Genomic DNA, 15,430 nt, shown 5'->3' on the forward strand with positions numbered 1-15,430 from the left:
AAGAGATTTTAAATTAATGTTAAAATTTATGCAAAATTTAAGAACTAAAATAATATAAATATAAAAATTCACGAGCCAAACTAATATTTTTTTAGTATAATATATCCGATGATAAAACTTTTAGTTGGACGATTAATTAATAATAATTTGTTGCAAAAATAATAATAACAATCATATTCCGGAGGAGTAGAATATTAAGATCCCGGCGGTTTGGTAATGTTTTTACGGTTTCTTGTTCATCTATTGTTTTTTGTTTCTCACGCTATAATTTTTTTTCTCATTTATTTTTTAATAAAAAAAATTGAAACTGTTTTGTTCTTCTTTTTTCTTTAATTGAAAGAAAGGGGGAATAATCATTCTTATTTACTGTACTCAATTTTAACTTAAAAATTTATAAATTTATAAATAAAAATTAATTTTTGAAATTAAATATTCAAAATTTTCATGTTTTATTTATTTCTTAATTATTTATTACAAATTTTACAAATCGATAAAACAATAATTTTATATGTTTAAGAAAAAATGAAAATAATAATAATAATCCTAAAACTTGATTTTGTTGTTTTCAAAAATTCTATATAATTTTGAAATAAAAAATTACCAAATGCTTGTATTTTTCAAAATCTAGAAACAATTATATTAATAATAAAAGTTTATAATTTATTTGAAAATTAAAAGGCTTATTTATTAATATAAATATTTGATAATAATGAATTTTTAAATTTGTACGAAATAATATGTATCATGTTATTGGTGAGTGGAAAATAAAGGAAAATCGAAAGGGTAAAAATGGAAGTAGAGAAGACTTTATATTTTTCGCGGTTGCCTTGCTGAAAAGCCTCCTCTCTCCTCTCCTCTACAATCCACGGCCAGGGAGAGAGAGCCGAGTCACCGCCTCTGCTTCATCTTCATCTTCTTCTTCATCTTCTTCTTCATCTTCACAGCTCAATCTGGAAACTTATACGTCTCATTTTCATCTTAATTTGTCACTTTGGATGAACTTTCTCTCGGCCTTCAGCAGCAGCAGCAGCACTGGTTTGTTGGATAATTTATCTCTTACAAGAACGTTTCTAGACTTCTTTTGGTTATTGCTTCTCGCTTCCCGCTTCCGATTGCGACTTTATCTTGGAAATACGGTATACTTCTTGCTTTTCTTTGTCAGGAGGTATTTTTTCATGTGCTGGTTGTTGAGTGGCGAGGTTCTTCTTCTTGTTTGATTGCTCGAATAGTGGACGGAAATGGAGAGATATGGATTTATCGTTCTGCGTATTGGTTAATGGATTTTGTGAATGTTAGTCGAGTCTCTTTATTAAGACTGCCGGTTATGAGTTGCTCGATGATCGAGGAATTTTAGGCGTTGAAATTATATGATTATGTTATGTGTGCTATTTGTTTTTCCCCTTTCTTTCTTGCTTGTGGCGTTAATGGAGTAGGAAATAGAAAGTAAATCGATGATGATGATGATGATGATGATGATGATGATAGTTCAAATTGTACAGGGGCTTTGGATAGTAGTAGAAGTTTGAGAGATGGGGAACACAATGGGAGGGGTCTGTTCCAACGGAATTGCTAAGGATGATTTCGTGTTGGAGAAGAAAACGGAAATATCTGATCAGGATCGGAAGGGGAATTCCTGTTTGATTTCTGAGGCAACTGACCCGGATTATTTGCCGCAGAAGTCTCGTTCTGGTGTGATACTATTGCCCTCACCTCCGTCTAAGACAGGAAGCAACAAGGTTTATTTAAATTCCATTTGCATTACCATTTAGATGTGATTAAAACCAGGTCGTGGCTGTCGACATCAAATTTATTAGTAAATCTTGTTTCCTCTCGGTCTAGACACTTGAATTTTGGTATTGAATTTCACGTTTATATGCTATCAAGAGTTGACCCCTTGAGAGATTAGTTGCAGGCTAGTGAGGGAATGTATTTGGATCCATGAGAAGTCAATGTAGGATTCCTGGAAGTTCAGAATTTTGTAACAAACAAATTCAGGATGTATAGAGAAGTCGATTGGTCTATTAGCATTATGTCGAATAGTGACTACTGATAGGTTAATCTGCCATTGAAAATCTGTAGCTATGTGAATCTTGCAAAAGCAACCTATGTGCTGCACTGTTTCATAGGGTCTTTCCGCGTGATTCTTTTTTGTTACTTAATGAGAAGTGTGAAGAATAATGACTATGCATATAGTATGTCACTGGAAGCTCTCACATATCCTTTAATGTGATCTGCATGACTGTGCCTACATCATGAACATTATTCTTATGTTTTCAATAATATTTTCATTTAATGTTTGAAGTGGTATGGAATTTATATGCCTTCTTGATTGAATAAAAAGGGCAAAGATGATATCATCCTATTTACATGATTTTAAGGGATCATTCCTTTTTCCAATATGCACACCCTTTGCTTGTGAAGGGCTTCAGATACATTTTCAATAATATAAGGGTTCCGGTCCATAAATAATGCAAAGCACAGATACTGAATTACATTACAGATTCTTGATTTTTCACCTGCAACGCTTGGCTCATATTTCACTTCAGGCTTTGATACGAAGTTCCGTCCATTATTGTCTGTCATATTGTATAGGTTGCACCAATGAACCCACAAGGAGGGGCGCGTGGGAGGGCAGTTGAGTTATTTAAAACAATTGGAAATAGTGTGTCAAATTTGCACACGAACACAGGGTTTTTTACAGGCACGGCTTCAAATGGTAGGGAGATTTCTATATTGGCTTTTGAAGTAGCCAATACAATCAGCAAACTAGCAAATTTGTCACAATCTCTCTCGGAAGAAAGCATCCAGTTCCTCAAAAAAGAACTTCCGCAATCCGAAGGGATAAAACAATTGGTCTCAACAAATATGGAAGAATTGCTAAGCATTGCAGCTGCTGACAAAAGGTGTTGCAGTCATGCAACGTGGTTGTACTTTTAAGCTTATCAGTTATCAAAGACAAACCTTATAATCTAACTCATATCATTTCAGGCAGGAATTTGATGCTCTTTTACGGGAGGTAATACGTTTTGGAAAGCAGTGCAAGGATCCGCAGTGGCACAATCTGGATCAATACTTCTCAAGGTAGTCAATATGGTCAGATCATTTTGCTCAATTGTTGTTGATGATCCAAAAACAATCTTGAATAATTATGATATTCCAGACTAGATTTGAATGATTCGAGTCAAAAACAAGCTCGAGAAGCCAGAGCAGCCTTGCAGGAATTGACTGTTTTGGCTCAGTATACTTCTGTAAGTTCAGTTTTTAGTTCAATTACTTCAAGCTTCTTATGGTTGTGCTGATAATTACTAAAAATGAAAATTTTCAAATTCCAATAATAACGTTTCTCTAACTTGAAATGTGTAGGAATTATACCATGAATTACAAGCATTGGAAAGGTTTGAGCAAGATTATAGGAGGAAGCTAGACGAAGTGGAGTACTTGAATCAAGCAGGAATAGGTTGGTAAACATCGAATTGCAATAATTGTTACATAAAGAATTTGATGTGAAGTTTGATGGACAACAAGAACATCTAAGTTTTTATTCAATGCTGTCTTTTTCAATCTTATTGTAGGAGAAAGTCTCACAATATTCCAAGGGGAATTAAACGTACAAAGAAAGCTTGTAAGGAGCCTACAAAGCAAGTGTCTTTGGTCCAGAAACTTGGACGAGGTATATAGTGTTAGCCATGTTTGAACAACTCAGTCTTTAGCAAAGGCCTGTTAACTTACAGTGACTGAAGATTATCTTTTCTCTGCTTTTCCTTCTTTGATGGACACCCCTGATCTTATATTCACTCTGATCAACTCCATACTTTTCTGATAAAAAACTTCAGGCATAGGCAGAAGGGACCGCTTACAATTTGCAAACTTATATTTTCTTTTTGTTCATCACAGATTGTGGGAAAGCTCGTCAACATTGTCACTTGGATATTTCAAACGATAGCCAAAGCATTTGGTGACAACAGCTCAGGTGCCTGCAAACAGTCATTACCCTTTTTTTTGTGTTCTTCCATCCAGTCTTTGGATGCATTTGCATGCTTGGTTATATGTGTATGCCACATGCGTATGCCAACGCGTAGCACAGCAACAATAAACCATTTAACTTAAACTCACTGTAATTCAAACCTACCATCGCAGGTAGACCATCGCTTATTGTGGACAGAAGTAGTGGTCAGAAACTGGGCTCAGTTGGTCTTGCTTTACATTATGCAAACATAATCAATCAGATAAACCTCATTGTAAGCTTACATATTCACCCCCTCCATTCGGTGTTCCAATATCGACTCTCATAATCAATATTTGGTTACTTAAAAATGCTGTTTCTTTGAAAGGCCTGTCGCCCAACATCCATTCCATCGAGTATGAGGGATGCATTATACCGGGCATTGCCTACAAGTGTTAAAGCAGATCTGCGCTCTCGATTACAGGCTGTAGATGCCAGTGAGGAGGTAAAATTTTTTTTTCTTTTTTTGACTATAGTTGTGAACCTTTGAATTCATGCAGTTGATACAGTAGTTTTTAACTGTTGAATAGATGTGGGCCTCGTAATTCCCACTCACTCATTACTAATTCACGAACAATGCAGCCAACTTATCTTAGTGTGAAAGCTGAAATGGATAGGACGCTCCAATGGCTTGTTCCAATTGCCGCAAATACAAGCAAGTATGCAAAATTTCCCCTTATCCACCAAGGATGAGTTCCAAAACTTTTGAAGGACTGTCAATTAAATGTATTTTTCAAAAATTTTCTTGGTTTAATAAATGTATTTTTAAGTGAAAACACTCCTGAAAAGAGTACCAATGAAGTACTTATCCTAAAAGCACCTTTCTTTCTCTTAATTCATTTCTGTTTTCCAATATGCCTCCTAATTTCACCATAACTGATGACAGAGCACATCAAGCTTGTGGACGGATTGGAGAATGGGCAAGCCAAAGGTTCGTTTCAGGATTCTTCTTCTCTCCTACTCCTAGAGAGAGTCCAAATTTGAATTGGGGCAACAATTAAAATGATTTCTCCATTCTTTTTCGTGTAGTAAGGAACAGAGCAGAGGCAGAGCCAAACAAAACAACCTGATCCGCCTTCAAACGCTGTACCACGCAGACAAAGAGAAGACAGAGCAATTCATCCTGGAGCTGGTCACATCGCTCCACCGCATCATCCATTTAGCCAAACAACAGCAGCAACGCTTCACATCTCTCCGCTGCCGATCTCCAACCCCCAAAGATCTGGCAAAGCCTCAGCGTCGGATCCAATTCAGGAGCCACATCATTGGAACCGCTTCAGCTTCAGCAGAGAACCAAACTCCGATCAGAAAGAGGGACCCTGGAAACAACAGAGGTATGGAAACCTCTAAAAACGAGAATAGAGATAGTAAGGGAATTTGGACTTTGGGGACCTGGAGTAGTTCTCTGAGTAAAGAGGGCTAATCTGGAAGCAAAGAAAGGAGAAAAGATGATGTATTACTATTAGTGTAGATAAGATAATATCATTTTTGAGTGCCCCCACATTTATACTAGGGAATTTTTTAGATTTATTTTCGCATAATTTTTACATGTAAAATTTCTCTCATAAATCTACTCAAATTCCTTTGTATATATTCTTTTGGGTGAGTTCTATTCCCCTCGTGTGTATATATATAACAGTGCACAGTGCTCCAAAAACTAATGGTCAAGAACTCAAATGAATCTAAAATTGAAAATGGAAATTTTGAACTAGATTTAAAATATGACCTTCAAGTTGGGATCAGATAGGAAGGAATGAGAGTGCCCAGTTGTCGTAACCAGGCGTTGGGGCAGACACCCATCTCGCATTCGACGCGAGAGCCAACCACTCATCACATCCCGTTAACTGCCTGAAGGATCATGCTGTGGCCATCCCCCTCGTCCCTTCTTATACTGCTCTCTCACGCCCTCATTGCGCGGCTCTTCTCGATGTGGGACGCAACTTTCACAACTCTTCCAATTCCCCATATTATTCAACAGATTTCATCTCTCTTTTGTGTCCCTTTTTTTTTCTTTTTCTTTTTCTTTTTTCTTTCAACTGTTCATTTCCTTTGACATGTTTAATGAATGAATCCAATATGGGAGGCCTATGTTTGGAAGTGTTTCATTGTGTTTTTGTGAGATTTTCTTCTGTTCGATTGGCGTTCTAGTTCTTGTTTTTTACTCGTGATTTCAAGTTTTTTAAGCGATTTTGGAAGCAATGAAAAATGCCATCAAACTTAAAAGCTCTCAAAATTCGATCTGCTATTGCTGCAAATGATGACACTTTAAACTATTTATTAATATGACAACATAAAATCTATTCCAAATTTCTCAGACTAATTTCCCACCAAACCCTAAATCATAACCCACACCTTATGGACTTCAAAACCCATTTTTAGCATTTGGCGGCCTAATCTTAACTTTTACTATTGGGATTGGACTCCTAATCCAATGGTCTTATATTACAACTTTCTCTTAACAAGCAATCTTTGACATTTTTCTGAGTGAAATCAAGCCTAACTTTTAATCCTAATCCTAATTAACTAGTACGTTTTATTTGATTGGTTGAAAATAATTTCAACACAACTATTCAATCCCTATGAAAAACACATGTATTCTCTATTAACTGTTATTGTCAGCACTACCAACTTAAGTATATGTTGAATTAATCTTAATTAATAAAATATATCATATCATATATAATGTATAATCATCAACTATTTTTTCATAGTTAATAGTCATTGGATTAAAATAACTCCTTTTTCATTGCTAATATATAGTTTTTTCATTCATTTTTTTGGAATATAAATTTTGGGTTTAATTATAAAAATAACTATAATTCAAACCCATTTGTTTATTTTTCAATATGTCACGGGGATACAGAATTATATAGGAAAGTATTTTACTGCAATGATTATATAAAGTTGGAAAAGGAGATAATTGTTCAAACAAAGATATTTAAATGTGTAATGCTGACAAACGGATAAAAAACATGATTGTGATTTATGCATCCTTTTTCTTTTTCAATTTTTAAAATCTACCTTTTTTTTTTTTTACAGATCGATTATATGACCCTTGTGAAACACATTAATTAAAAAAAGAAAAGTGATGTAAATTAAAATTAGCCAATTATATATTATATGTAAAGTGAGAGAAACAAAAGTTTAGTGCGTCGGCTGTGGTGAGGTTGACTTGTTAGTGTATAATCCAAGACATAAACCACTATTAGTTGCTTAATCATTCTTCCACTATTGCTAATAATAATTTATTGCACTTTTTTATTTTTCAATCTTATCTCTCGAATTTAATGGCACAAATTTAACTAATTTCATTTTCAGGTTAAATAAGTCAAATGGTCTATAACTTTCTAGTAATTTTTAATTTTAGATCTTAATCATTTGAATTTCTCAAATTTATTGTTAGTGTATTAAAATTTCTCAATTGGATTATTTGTTAATTTTTTTTGGGTACAAATTTAATGTTAATAAATTATTATTTTAGTCCAAAGCGAGCATAGTTTAGCGGTAATTAACATACACCTTCAAGAGGTTGTGAGTTCAATCCCCTCTCCAACATATTATACTAAAAAAAGAAATTATTTTAGTAATATATTTATATAATTGGAATTGAGGAGAGAAATCGATACGCTTATTTTTACTATTTCTTTAAAAAAGAGTTAGTCGTATCTCTGGGGTTTGTTAAGTTTAGAACCATTACTTTCACCTATATGTTACTCTCTTTTGTTTTTTTATACTGTTTTTATAAGCGTATTCTCAAAATTAAAGCCAAATTTTGAAAACAAATAAAAAATAGTTTTCAAAAATAGTTTTTCTTCTTGAAGTGTGCTAAGAATTCAAATATATTTAAAAATAGATGAAAAATTTACCCATGAAATTGTATAAAAACAAGCACTATTTTTAAAAATATAAAATTAAAACTGAAATGGTTATCAAATGACCTGCATTAACAAATTTTTTTTTTTTTAATGAAATGACATAATTGAAAATTTTTAATTGAGAATTTTAAAAGATTAAAATCCAACTCTAGAATCCCCTAAAATATTAAGAATTATTTTGTATGTGGTAAAAACTTGGTCTATATGCTAAGCACAATTGATCACAATGAAACGACACATTCAACAATGTCGTGTGTGCTCGTTAGGAGACCATCAAACTATGTGATAATCGTTTGGATGAAAAAATCATCCAAAGATATCTGCATTATTCTAAATCTAGTTAATAATCATATGAGGTATGCATTACTCAAGTGACTTTAAACTTATACTTAACTTTCCCATTGGTATCCATAATTTTCTTAAATTGCTATTAAGCTCTTAAATTTGATATTTTAAACAATAAAGATCAAATTAACAAGAACACTATTCAAACTTTTGTAGCCCAACACTCAAAAACGAAAGAAAAATTAAATTTGAAAATCTTTAGTATATAATTATAATAATATTATGAAACTTTAATAAAAGGAGCTGTTATTTTTCTCTTGTATAATCTGGAGATCTCATACCACAATCAATTGTGACAAAATTGATGTTTTTACATGAGTTTTATAAGTTATACTCGTGATTATCATAAAGTTATACTATTTTTGACCAGACGTGATAAAAAGAAAAATGAAAAATGAAAAAAAGTGGAAAATTGACATTTTCATCTAATTAATTTTTTTCTCAAAATTTCATTCATTGAATCTTTGATTGTCTTATTTACTCGAAGGTTAAAAAATTTTTACACTTCTACACTTTTAATACCTTTTTAACAGTCATGATTGTGATTGTTGATAAGAGATTTTATAAGCTTCTCACAACCACTTAATTACCAATATAAATAAGGAGAGATTAACAAACATTTAGGGAATAATTTCTCATTTTTTTTATTGTACCCTATTTGACAAAGGAATTACATGTTTATCTCGAAAATTATTGTTTTGCATGTATATGAAATATAATATCACAAAGGTAGGGGTGAATATTTTGATTTTTGATTTGTATAAGAGAATTTACTAATGCCTGGATGTGTTGAGTTATCATCATAAATTGACACAAATTATTTTTTTTTAATAACTTAATATTTGAACATAGTTTAGTGGCGTAACCTACTTATTACCATCTCATCTCTAAAGTCAATGGTTCAATTTCCCACCCCTACACTGTTGAACTAAAAAGAAAAAAAAACTTATTTGTATAATGTAATAAAATAAGACATGCTAAATTATATATTATAATGTTAGTTCATTTGTTTCAATTTTGTCACTATATTTTTTAAAGTTTAATTATCATTATTCCATTTGAAATAAAGGATTCAACTTACTATACATCCTTATCTTAACGAATTAATCAAATTTCAGCATACTAATTTACTTGTAGGTGTGACGACTAATGAATTTTATTTTAATAACATAAAGTATTGATAATATGTTACATTGGTTGGAAAATATGAATTTAAGACTTGTTTTGAAGTTAATGTTTTTTAGAAAAGTATAAAGAGTGTTAGATCAGTTGATCATGTTTTAAAATGCAACCTTGTCCTGTTTTATTGAATTAATTTATGCGATCACTTCTTTTTTAGGGTACTTAAACAAGGACAAAAATGCAATTTTTTTTCTTCAGAAAGTATGTTATTGATTTTATAGTTATTTTGCCAAAGTAAACTTGAAAGAAGTCATAACTTACTGTGCAATTAAATTGCATAACCTATGGTGGATGATGGAGAAATTATCAAGAACTTGTGAACCAATTACCAGCCTGAAGAATTTTCTTTAATAAAGATTTTTGACTGAATAAATACCCTTTCTTTTATTGGCAAATATTTCAATCATATCTTTTTTTTATATATACTTTTACTATATATATATATATCAGCAAACTATTTTTGCTATATCTAATACTTTCAACTATTTTTTTCAACTTTTTTTAAGGTTTTAAATACTATTTTTGTCTCTATACTTTCAAATTTGATTCATTTTAGTTTCTATACTTTTAAAATATACATTTTAGTCCCAAATTATATTAAAATAAAGTTAAGAGACTAAAATGATTATTTTTTAAAAGTAAATTACAACAAAAATTTTGAAAACACGTGAATTAAAATAAATATTTTAAAAATATAAGAATCAAAATAGTATTTTAATTTTTTTAATCGCAGAAACTGGTATTGAAATTGAAAGACAAGCAAGAGAACAGGATTGGGGATTGGGGAGGAAGAAAAAAATGGAGTTGGAAATATGAGGCAGAATTATGCTCAACTTTCTCACTTTCCAATAAAGAGATGGGTGCCAATTCCGCGAAACTGCACATAAAGTACCAATGCAATTGCAGCTCTTTAATCTTTTCGATGACTTTTTTTTTTTTATTGGATTGGAAAATTTTAATTTTTAGCCATGAATTATTGCAATTATTATTTCTTTTAGAAAGACTTGTAATTAATATTTTCTGAATATCAAATTAAAAAATTATACAAACTATTATAAAATTATGGAGCAAAATGAGTCACACAAATCACCAACAAAAAATATAAGATTTGACGAGATTTGACAAAATATAAAATTGGAAACAGAAATTAAAATTAAAAATAGAAAACATAAATTTAGAAAATAAAACATAATTTTCCACCAAAATCCACTAAAATTTGCTCATAAACCAATTAATAAATGGAATATTCATGACATTCCATCTCAAAACTAATTAACAAGGAGAGAAAGTAGTTCATTTCTATTATAAACCGTTGTAAAGTCTCCTTTATTTTCAATGTGGGATTCTTAACATACCCTTCAAGAATTAAACTCATAGTTATAGCATCGTTGGTGATAGAGTGAGGATATTCATATTTATCTTATGCATGCCTATTTTTTGTTACCTATTTTATCAAGTTTTATGGTATTTGCAAATAAATACATATATTTATTTTAAGTATAATATTTTTATCACTTAAATACTCCAAAAGAAAAAATATATATTTTTTCCTTAAATAATAGTAGTTGGTTTGTTAACAAACCATGGCATATCATTTTAGATCTTATTGATATATTTTAAAGTATTGTATACATTTTTAGTTATATATTCCCATGAATTTGATGATCACAATCATAGGTTTCGCTAATAATAACTAATATTTAAAAAAGTAATAATTCCATAAATTATAAGGGTTAGACTTGTAAACTATACTTGATACCTAATACATATTTTTCTTCATTTAGCCTTTTACTTTAACATCTAATGATATAAGTTTAAATTAAAAGTAGGCCTGATTTAAATTAAACAAAATGGCTGTTATACAGTGTTATAATTTGTTTGTGTCTTTTTTTTTTCTTTTTCCAGTGTTATAATTTGTTTGAACTTCTTTAGTAAATAGTTTTTAAAATTATTTATATAATGGTATGGTTTGTAAAATTTCACCTTATTGTACCGATTAAGATGTATTCGTAAATCTACAATTGTGGAGTAATACAATATAAGTATTTAACTAATCGGAACATAGATCAACTAATTAAGACAATTATCTTTGATTAAAAAGTTAAAGGTTGAAACCTCCCTCTCACCTTTTTTATTGAACTAATAAAAAAAATTCCTTATTTTATAAAATTTCTAGCTCTTCCCATGTCGACTTTGTTCACTCGACACATTTCATGCATAAGTTGTTTCCAATCTAACTTTTAAATTTTTGAAAAATATAATTTTATCACTTCATTTCTTAAATGTATAAACTTTACATGGAAAAAAATTCTGGTTCTTAGATTTTCAGTTTCATTTTCATTTAGTCTTTTGGGATTTCAATAATGCTCTTTTTTTTTTAATAAAATTGTATGATTTTAAAACCTAGAGTTCAAACAGAAACGATTCTTAAAATATATGGCATAAGAATATATTTTTCTCAATTAAATATATATCAACCCAAAAGATAACATAGCAAAGTATAAATTCATACGAGTCTCAATAGCTAAAATATGAAATAAATAATTCTTTTTACAGTAATCAATCAACATCGACTTCTAACATCATACTAATTTAATATTTATTATGATATTTGAGACTAGTGGGAAAAGTGAGGGAAACAAAAGTAAAAATGTAAATCTAAGAACCTAGAAATTGAAAATGTAATTTAAATCCTATAACTATAACCGAAAACATTATTCAATCTAGGCATGTAGCATGATTTTCCCCTTGGTTTTATTTTGGTTTTATCATAAAGACTATCTCTAAACCATGGATCCCTATTTTTCTTAATGTGAGACTTTGTGTGCACTCCTAAAATCATCCACTCGAACAAGTACGTCAATCCAAAATAGAACACAACCATATGTCAAATCGAATATAGCTCAAATGGTTCTATGAAGATCAATCCACCTCAACTCAAGTAGAAATATTTAAGGCTTTGCTTTTGATATCACACAAAATGTATTCCTGATAATAAAAATATCTCAATCATATTATATTATAATTGTCTTCTCCTTATCTAACCAACGTGAATTTTGTCGAAAAATTACAACCTATGTTACATCTTAAATAAAAAATATGTCAAAAGAATGTTGATATTTTATCACAAGTCCCAATTGTGATCCCCAATTGGAAGGGGCTGAGAGTGGAAGGTGGGCTAACTTCCCCATACCAATTACCCACTTGAAGGAAGCATGTAATCTGCGCTATGCTCCAAATTCCCAATGGCGGCTCTCCAATTCTTTCTGTTATCTGTATTTAATTCATCTCCCCTTCCCAGATTCAACCCTTCAAACTCCCCAAACTCTGGCTTCGCCATTCCCAATAAATCTGCAGCTTTAACCGCCATTGAACACTTTTTTATTTTCTTCCCCTGCTTTGGGTTGCCCCACCACTTAGCCGTTGCCCTCTTTTCTCCATTTCCCCACTCTCTCCTCCTACTTCTTCCTTTTCTATATATACCCATCCCCTGCTTTCTCCATTTTCTGCTCTCCTCATCGCCGGTGCATTCCGATCCTCTGCTTCGCCGGCCCCCAATTCTGTTTTCGGTTCTTGAGTCTCCTCTGTTTCGGATTCCGCTCCAATGGCTTCCCCTGTTCGGTTTCTGTTGGCTCTGTTTACTCTGCTGCTCTTCGTATCAGGTGTGTGTTTGTTGATGGAGCTGATTCATGATTCATGATTCTGATTTTTGGGCAAAGGGATTTTTCTTTCTAATTTTCTTGTGGGGGATTTTCGTTTTACAGGTGGGTTTTCCACGAGCTTTACTTTTCTTAACAGGTGTGGCTTCACGGTCTGGCCGGGCGTTTTGTCGAACGGCGGCGTTCCACCACTGTCCATCACCGGATTTAGCCTACAGACCGGGGAGTCCAAGACGCTGCCGGCGCCGGCGTCTTGGGGAGGCCGTTTCTGGGGCCGGACCCACTGCTCCGAAGATTCTACTGGTAAATTCTCCTGTGCCACCGGCGACTGTGGATCCGGGAAATTGGAGTGCGCCGGCAGAGGAGCGACGCCGCCGGCGACTCTGGCGGAGTTCACTCTCGACGGATCCGGCGGGCTCGATTTCTTCGACGTCAGCTTGGTGGACGGGTATAATCTTCCGATGATGGTGGTGCCTCAGGGCGGCACCGGCGACAACTGTACGAGCACCGGCTGCGTGGTGGATCTGAACGGCGCTTGTCCGTCGGAGCTCCGGGTTACGAACGCCGACGGGAGAGATGGAGTCGCGTGTAAAAGCGCGTGCGATGCCTTCAACCAGCCGCAGTATTGCTGCACAGGCGCGTACGGGTCACCGGACACTTGCCAGCCGTCGATGTACTCCCAGATCTTCAAGAGAGCGTGCCCACGCGCTTACAGCTACGCGTACGACGATAAGACCAGCACCTTCACCTGCGCCACAGCCGACTACGTCATCACCTTCTGTCCCTCGCCAAATACCAGGTAAATTTACCAAAATGACCCCTCATCTCATCTCATCTCATCCAACGCCCGTCCTTTTTGTCCTCCTCTGGTTAAATCGTCCATGGGCATTTTCGTCCAACAAAAATCCCCTGAATGTTAACGTTGTTCTCTGGAGCGTCTGGTAAACGGTAATTCCTTGCCATGGCTAGGCTACCTAAAAGAAGGGTATAGTTGGTAATTCGATCAGATTAGAGGGACATTTTTGTCCATTTTTGTGGCAAAACCGCCATTGATGGTGGCCGACATAAAAACTAGAGGTGGGTTTCAGTCAAAAAGTTCATAAATGATCTTTAAAGTCATTTTTCGCTTTGAATTTCGTCAGCTGATAATGAAACGAGAATAACATTCATATTCTTGATAAGATATTTCCGTTATAATAATTGTTTTGGCCGCCGAAATCCGGTGCCGACTCTAGGCTGCGGGCCAATTATGTGATGACACGGCATTGATGCAACGATTTCAGTATTTTTAACGTGGGTTTTCCTTTTTTTTAATGCAGCCAAAAGTCATCGGAGGCACAGAATTCACCGGCGACGGCGAACCCATCTTCCGGCGGCGACAGCGCGATGGTGTACGAAGGCGCATCCCTGATCCAAACCGCCGCAGCGCCGCCGCGCGCGGCCGGACTCGGATTGGCAGGTGCGGTGGCGATTTGGTGGTTGTGGCAGCGGCTGTTCTAACAAAATCGCATTACGGCCCAAATCCACAACGTGCATCTTATTGGGCCCACGTGCGGTCGTTAAGTGGGCCATATGTGCCTTTCTGGGGGCCCATGAGGAATTGACTCGGTGATGTTAAAAGCCCACCCGACTCCAGAAAAGGCTGACGAACCCGTGACTCATATCGGCAAGGAGGGGAACTGGAAAGGAGAAAACGACGGGCAAAACATGGGATTTAGCTGAAGTTTAGGGGTTTGATTTTTAAAATTTGATTATTTGTTGTTATTATTATAAATAAAAGAGAATGTGAAGGAAAGGGGCGTTAGGGAATTGAATTCATTTACACGTAATTGAGATAAGGATATAAAGTGCTGGGTAATAATAAATAATTCACATCAATATTATTATTATTATTAAATTTTTTGTTTATAATAGTCTTTTGATAGTTGATATATTAATGCAACCACCCCTCTTTAATGGTTCACTTTTTTGAAAAAGCTGTTGGAGTAGAATTTATGACTAAATGCGGATATAAAGTTCGGATTTTGTCACATATTAATATAGTATCACTTGTCAATGGGCAATCAATTTTAAGCGGATATTATCAGAGTTTTCGGTATTCTATTATCTTCTCAAGTTATAACTTGAACATAAATAACACAATGAACACGATGGAAAATATTTGGTCGAAGGAGAAATAATTCATCTATCTTGAAAACATTACGTTTTAGTAATAATTCGTTATTTAATTATTTAGACAAACTCCATATTTCTTTAAATCATAGAATCATTCGGTAATTTATATCCTTGAGAATTGTTGTTAAATATTAACTAAGATAGGAATTTATTTAAAGATAGAATGGAACTTTTAAATTGTTAAAAAGCAA

At 33.5% G+C, this 15,430-nt stretch overlaps 2 protein-coding genes and 1 non-coding gene across 6 annotated transcripts; 2 read left to right on the forward strand and 1 right to left on the reverse strand.

Moving 5' to 3' along the window:
* The first annotated feature begins 830 nt into the window (after positions 1-830).
* Positions 831-5,594, forward strand: LOC111014009 (elongation factor G, putative (DUF668)). Of its 3 annotated transcripts, none has more exons than XM_022288601.2 (13): positions 831-1,136; positions 1,500-1,736; positions 2,593-2,903; positions 2,989-3,081; positions 3,161-3,248; positions 3,364-3,457; positions 3,573-3,670; positions 3,895-3,970; positions 4,138-4,238; positions 4,332-4,448; positions 4,586-4,662; positions 4,890-4,934; positions 5,037-5,222. In XM_022288601.2, the coding sequence occupies exons 2-13, from the start codon at positions 1,530-1,532 to the stop codon at positions 5,071-5,073; spliced, it is 1,344 nt and encodes a 447-aa protein (XP_022144293.1). In that variant the 5' UTR covers positions 831-1,136; positions 1,500-1,529; the 3' UTR covers positions 5,074-5,222. The 3 variants fall into 3 exon arrangements, with proteins under 3 accessions (XP_022144293.1, XP_022144291.1, XP_022144292.1); XM_022288599.2 differs by having other exon boundaries at positions 833-1,136; positions 5,033-5,594; XM_022288600.2 differs by having other exon boundaries at positions 833-1,035; positions 1,500-1,689; positions 5,033-5,594.
* A 144-nt stretch (positions 5,595-5,738) lies between these two features.
* LOC148209434 (small nucleolar RNA Z279/snoR105/snoR108) lies at positions 5,739-5,842 on the reverse strand. The gene has a single exon (XR_015793342.1). It is a non-coding gene; the product is annotated as a small nucleolar RNA Z279/snoR105/snoR108 (small nucleolar RNA).
* A 6,717-nt stretch (positions 5,843-12,559) lies between these two features.
* Positions 12,560-14,961, forward strand: LOC111014037 (thaumatin-like protein 1b). Of its 2 annotated transcripts, XM_088127838.1 has the most exons (3): positions 12,571-13,067; positions 13,170-13,863; positions 14,384-14,961. In XM_088127838.1, exons 1-3 carry the CDS (start codon positions 13,010-13,012, stop codon positions 14,562-14,564), a joined length of 933 nt encoding a protein of 310 aa, XP_087983964.1. In that variant the 5' UTR covers positions 12,571-13,009; the 3' UTR covers positions 14,565-14,961. The 2 variants fall into 2 exon arrangements, with proteins under 2 accessions (XP_022144327.2, XP_087983964.1); XM_022288635.2 differs by lacking the exon at positions 14,384-14,961 and having other exon boundaries at positions 12,560-13,067; positions 13,170-13,867.
* The last annotated feature ends 469 nt before the right edge of the window (positions 14,962-15,430 follow it).

This window comes from Momordica charantia (genome assembly GCF_013281855.1).
Source record: "Momordica charantia cultivar OHB3-1 chromosome 8 unlocalized genomic scaffold, Mcharantia_2.0 BLBB01000008.1, whole genome shotgun sequence".
Taxonomy (NCBI): Eukaryota; Viridiplantae; Streptophyta; class Magnoliopsida; order Cucurbitales; family Cucurbitaceae; genus Momordica; species Momordica charantia.

Excerpts from the sequence above, each read along its gene's own strand:
- LOC111014009 (XM_022288599.2), top strand. The coding sequence starts at position 1,530 with ATGGGGAACACAATGGGAGGGGTCTGTTCCAACGGAATTGCTAAGGAT. Across the intron at positions 4,663-4,889 it reads ATTGCCGCAAATACAAGCAA|AGCACATCAAGCTTGTGGAC; the intron begins GTATGCAAAATT and ends AACTGATGACAG. Across the intron at positions 4,935-5,032 it reads GGAGAATGGGCAAGCCAAAG|TAAGGAACAGAGCAGAGGCA; the intron begins GTTCGTTTCAGG and ends TTTTTCGTGTAG.
- LOC111014037 (XM_088127838.1), top strand. The coding sequence starts at position 13,010 with ATGGCTTCCCCTGTTCGGTTTCTGTTGGCTCTGTTTACTCTGCTGCTC. Across the intron at positions 13,068-13,169 it reads TCTGCTGCTCTTCGTATCAG|GTGGGTTTTCCACGAGCTTT; the intron begins GTGTGTGTTTGT and ends TTCGTTTTACAG. Across the intron at positions 13,864-14,383 it reads TGTCCCTCGCCAAATACCAG|CCAAAAGTCATCGGAGGCAC; the intron begins GTAAATTTACCA and ends TTTTTAATGCAG.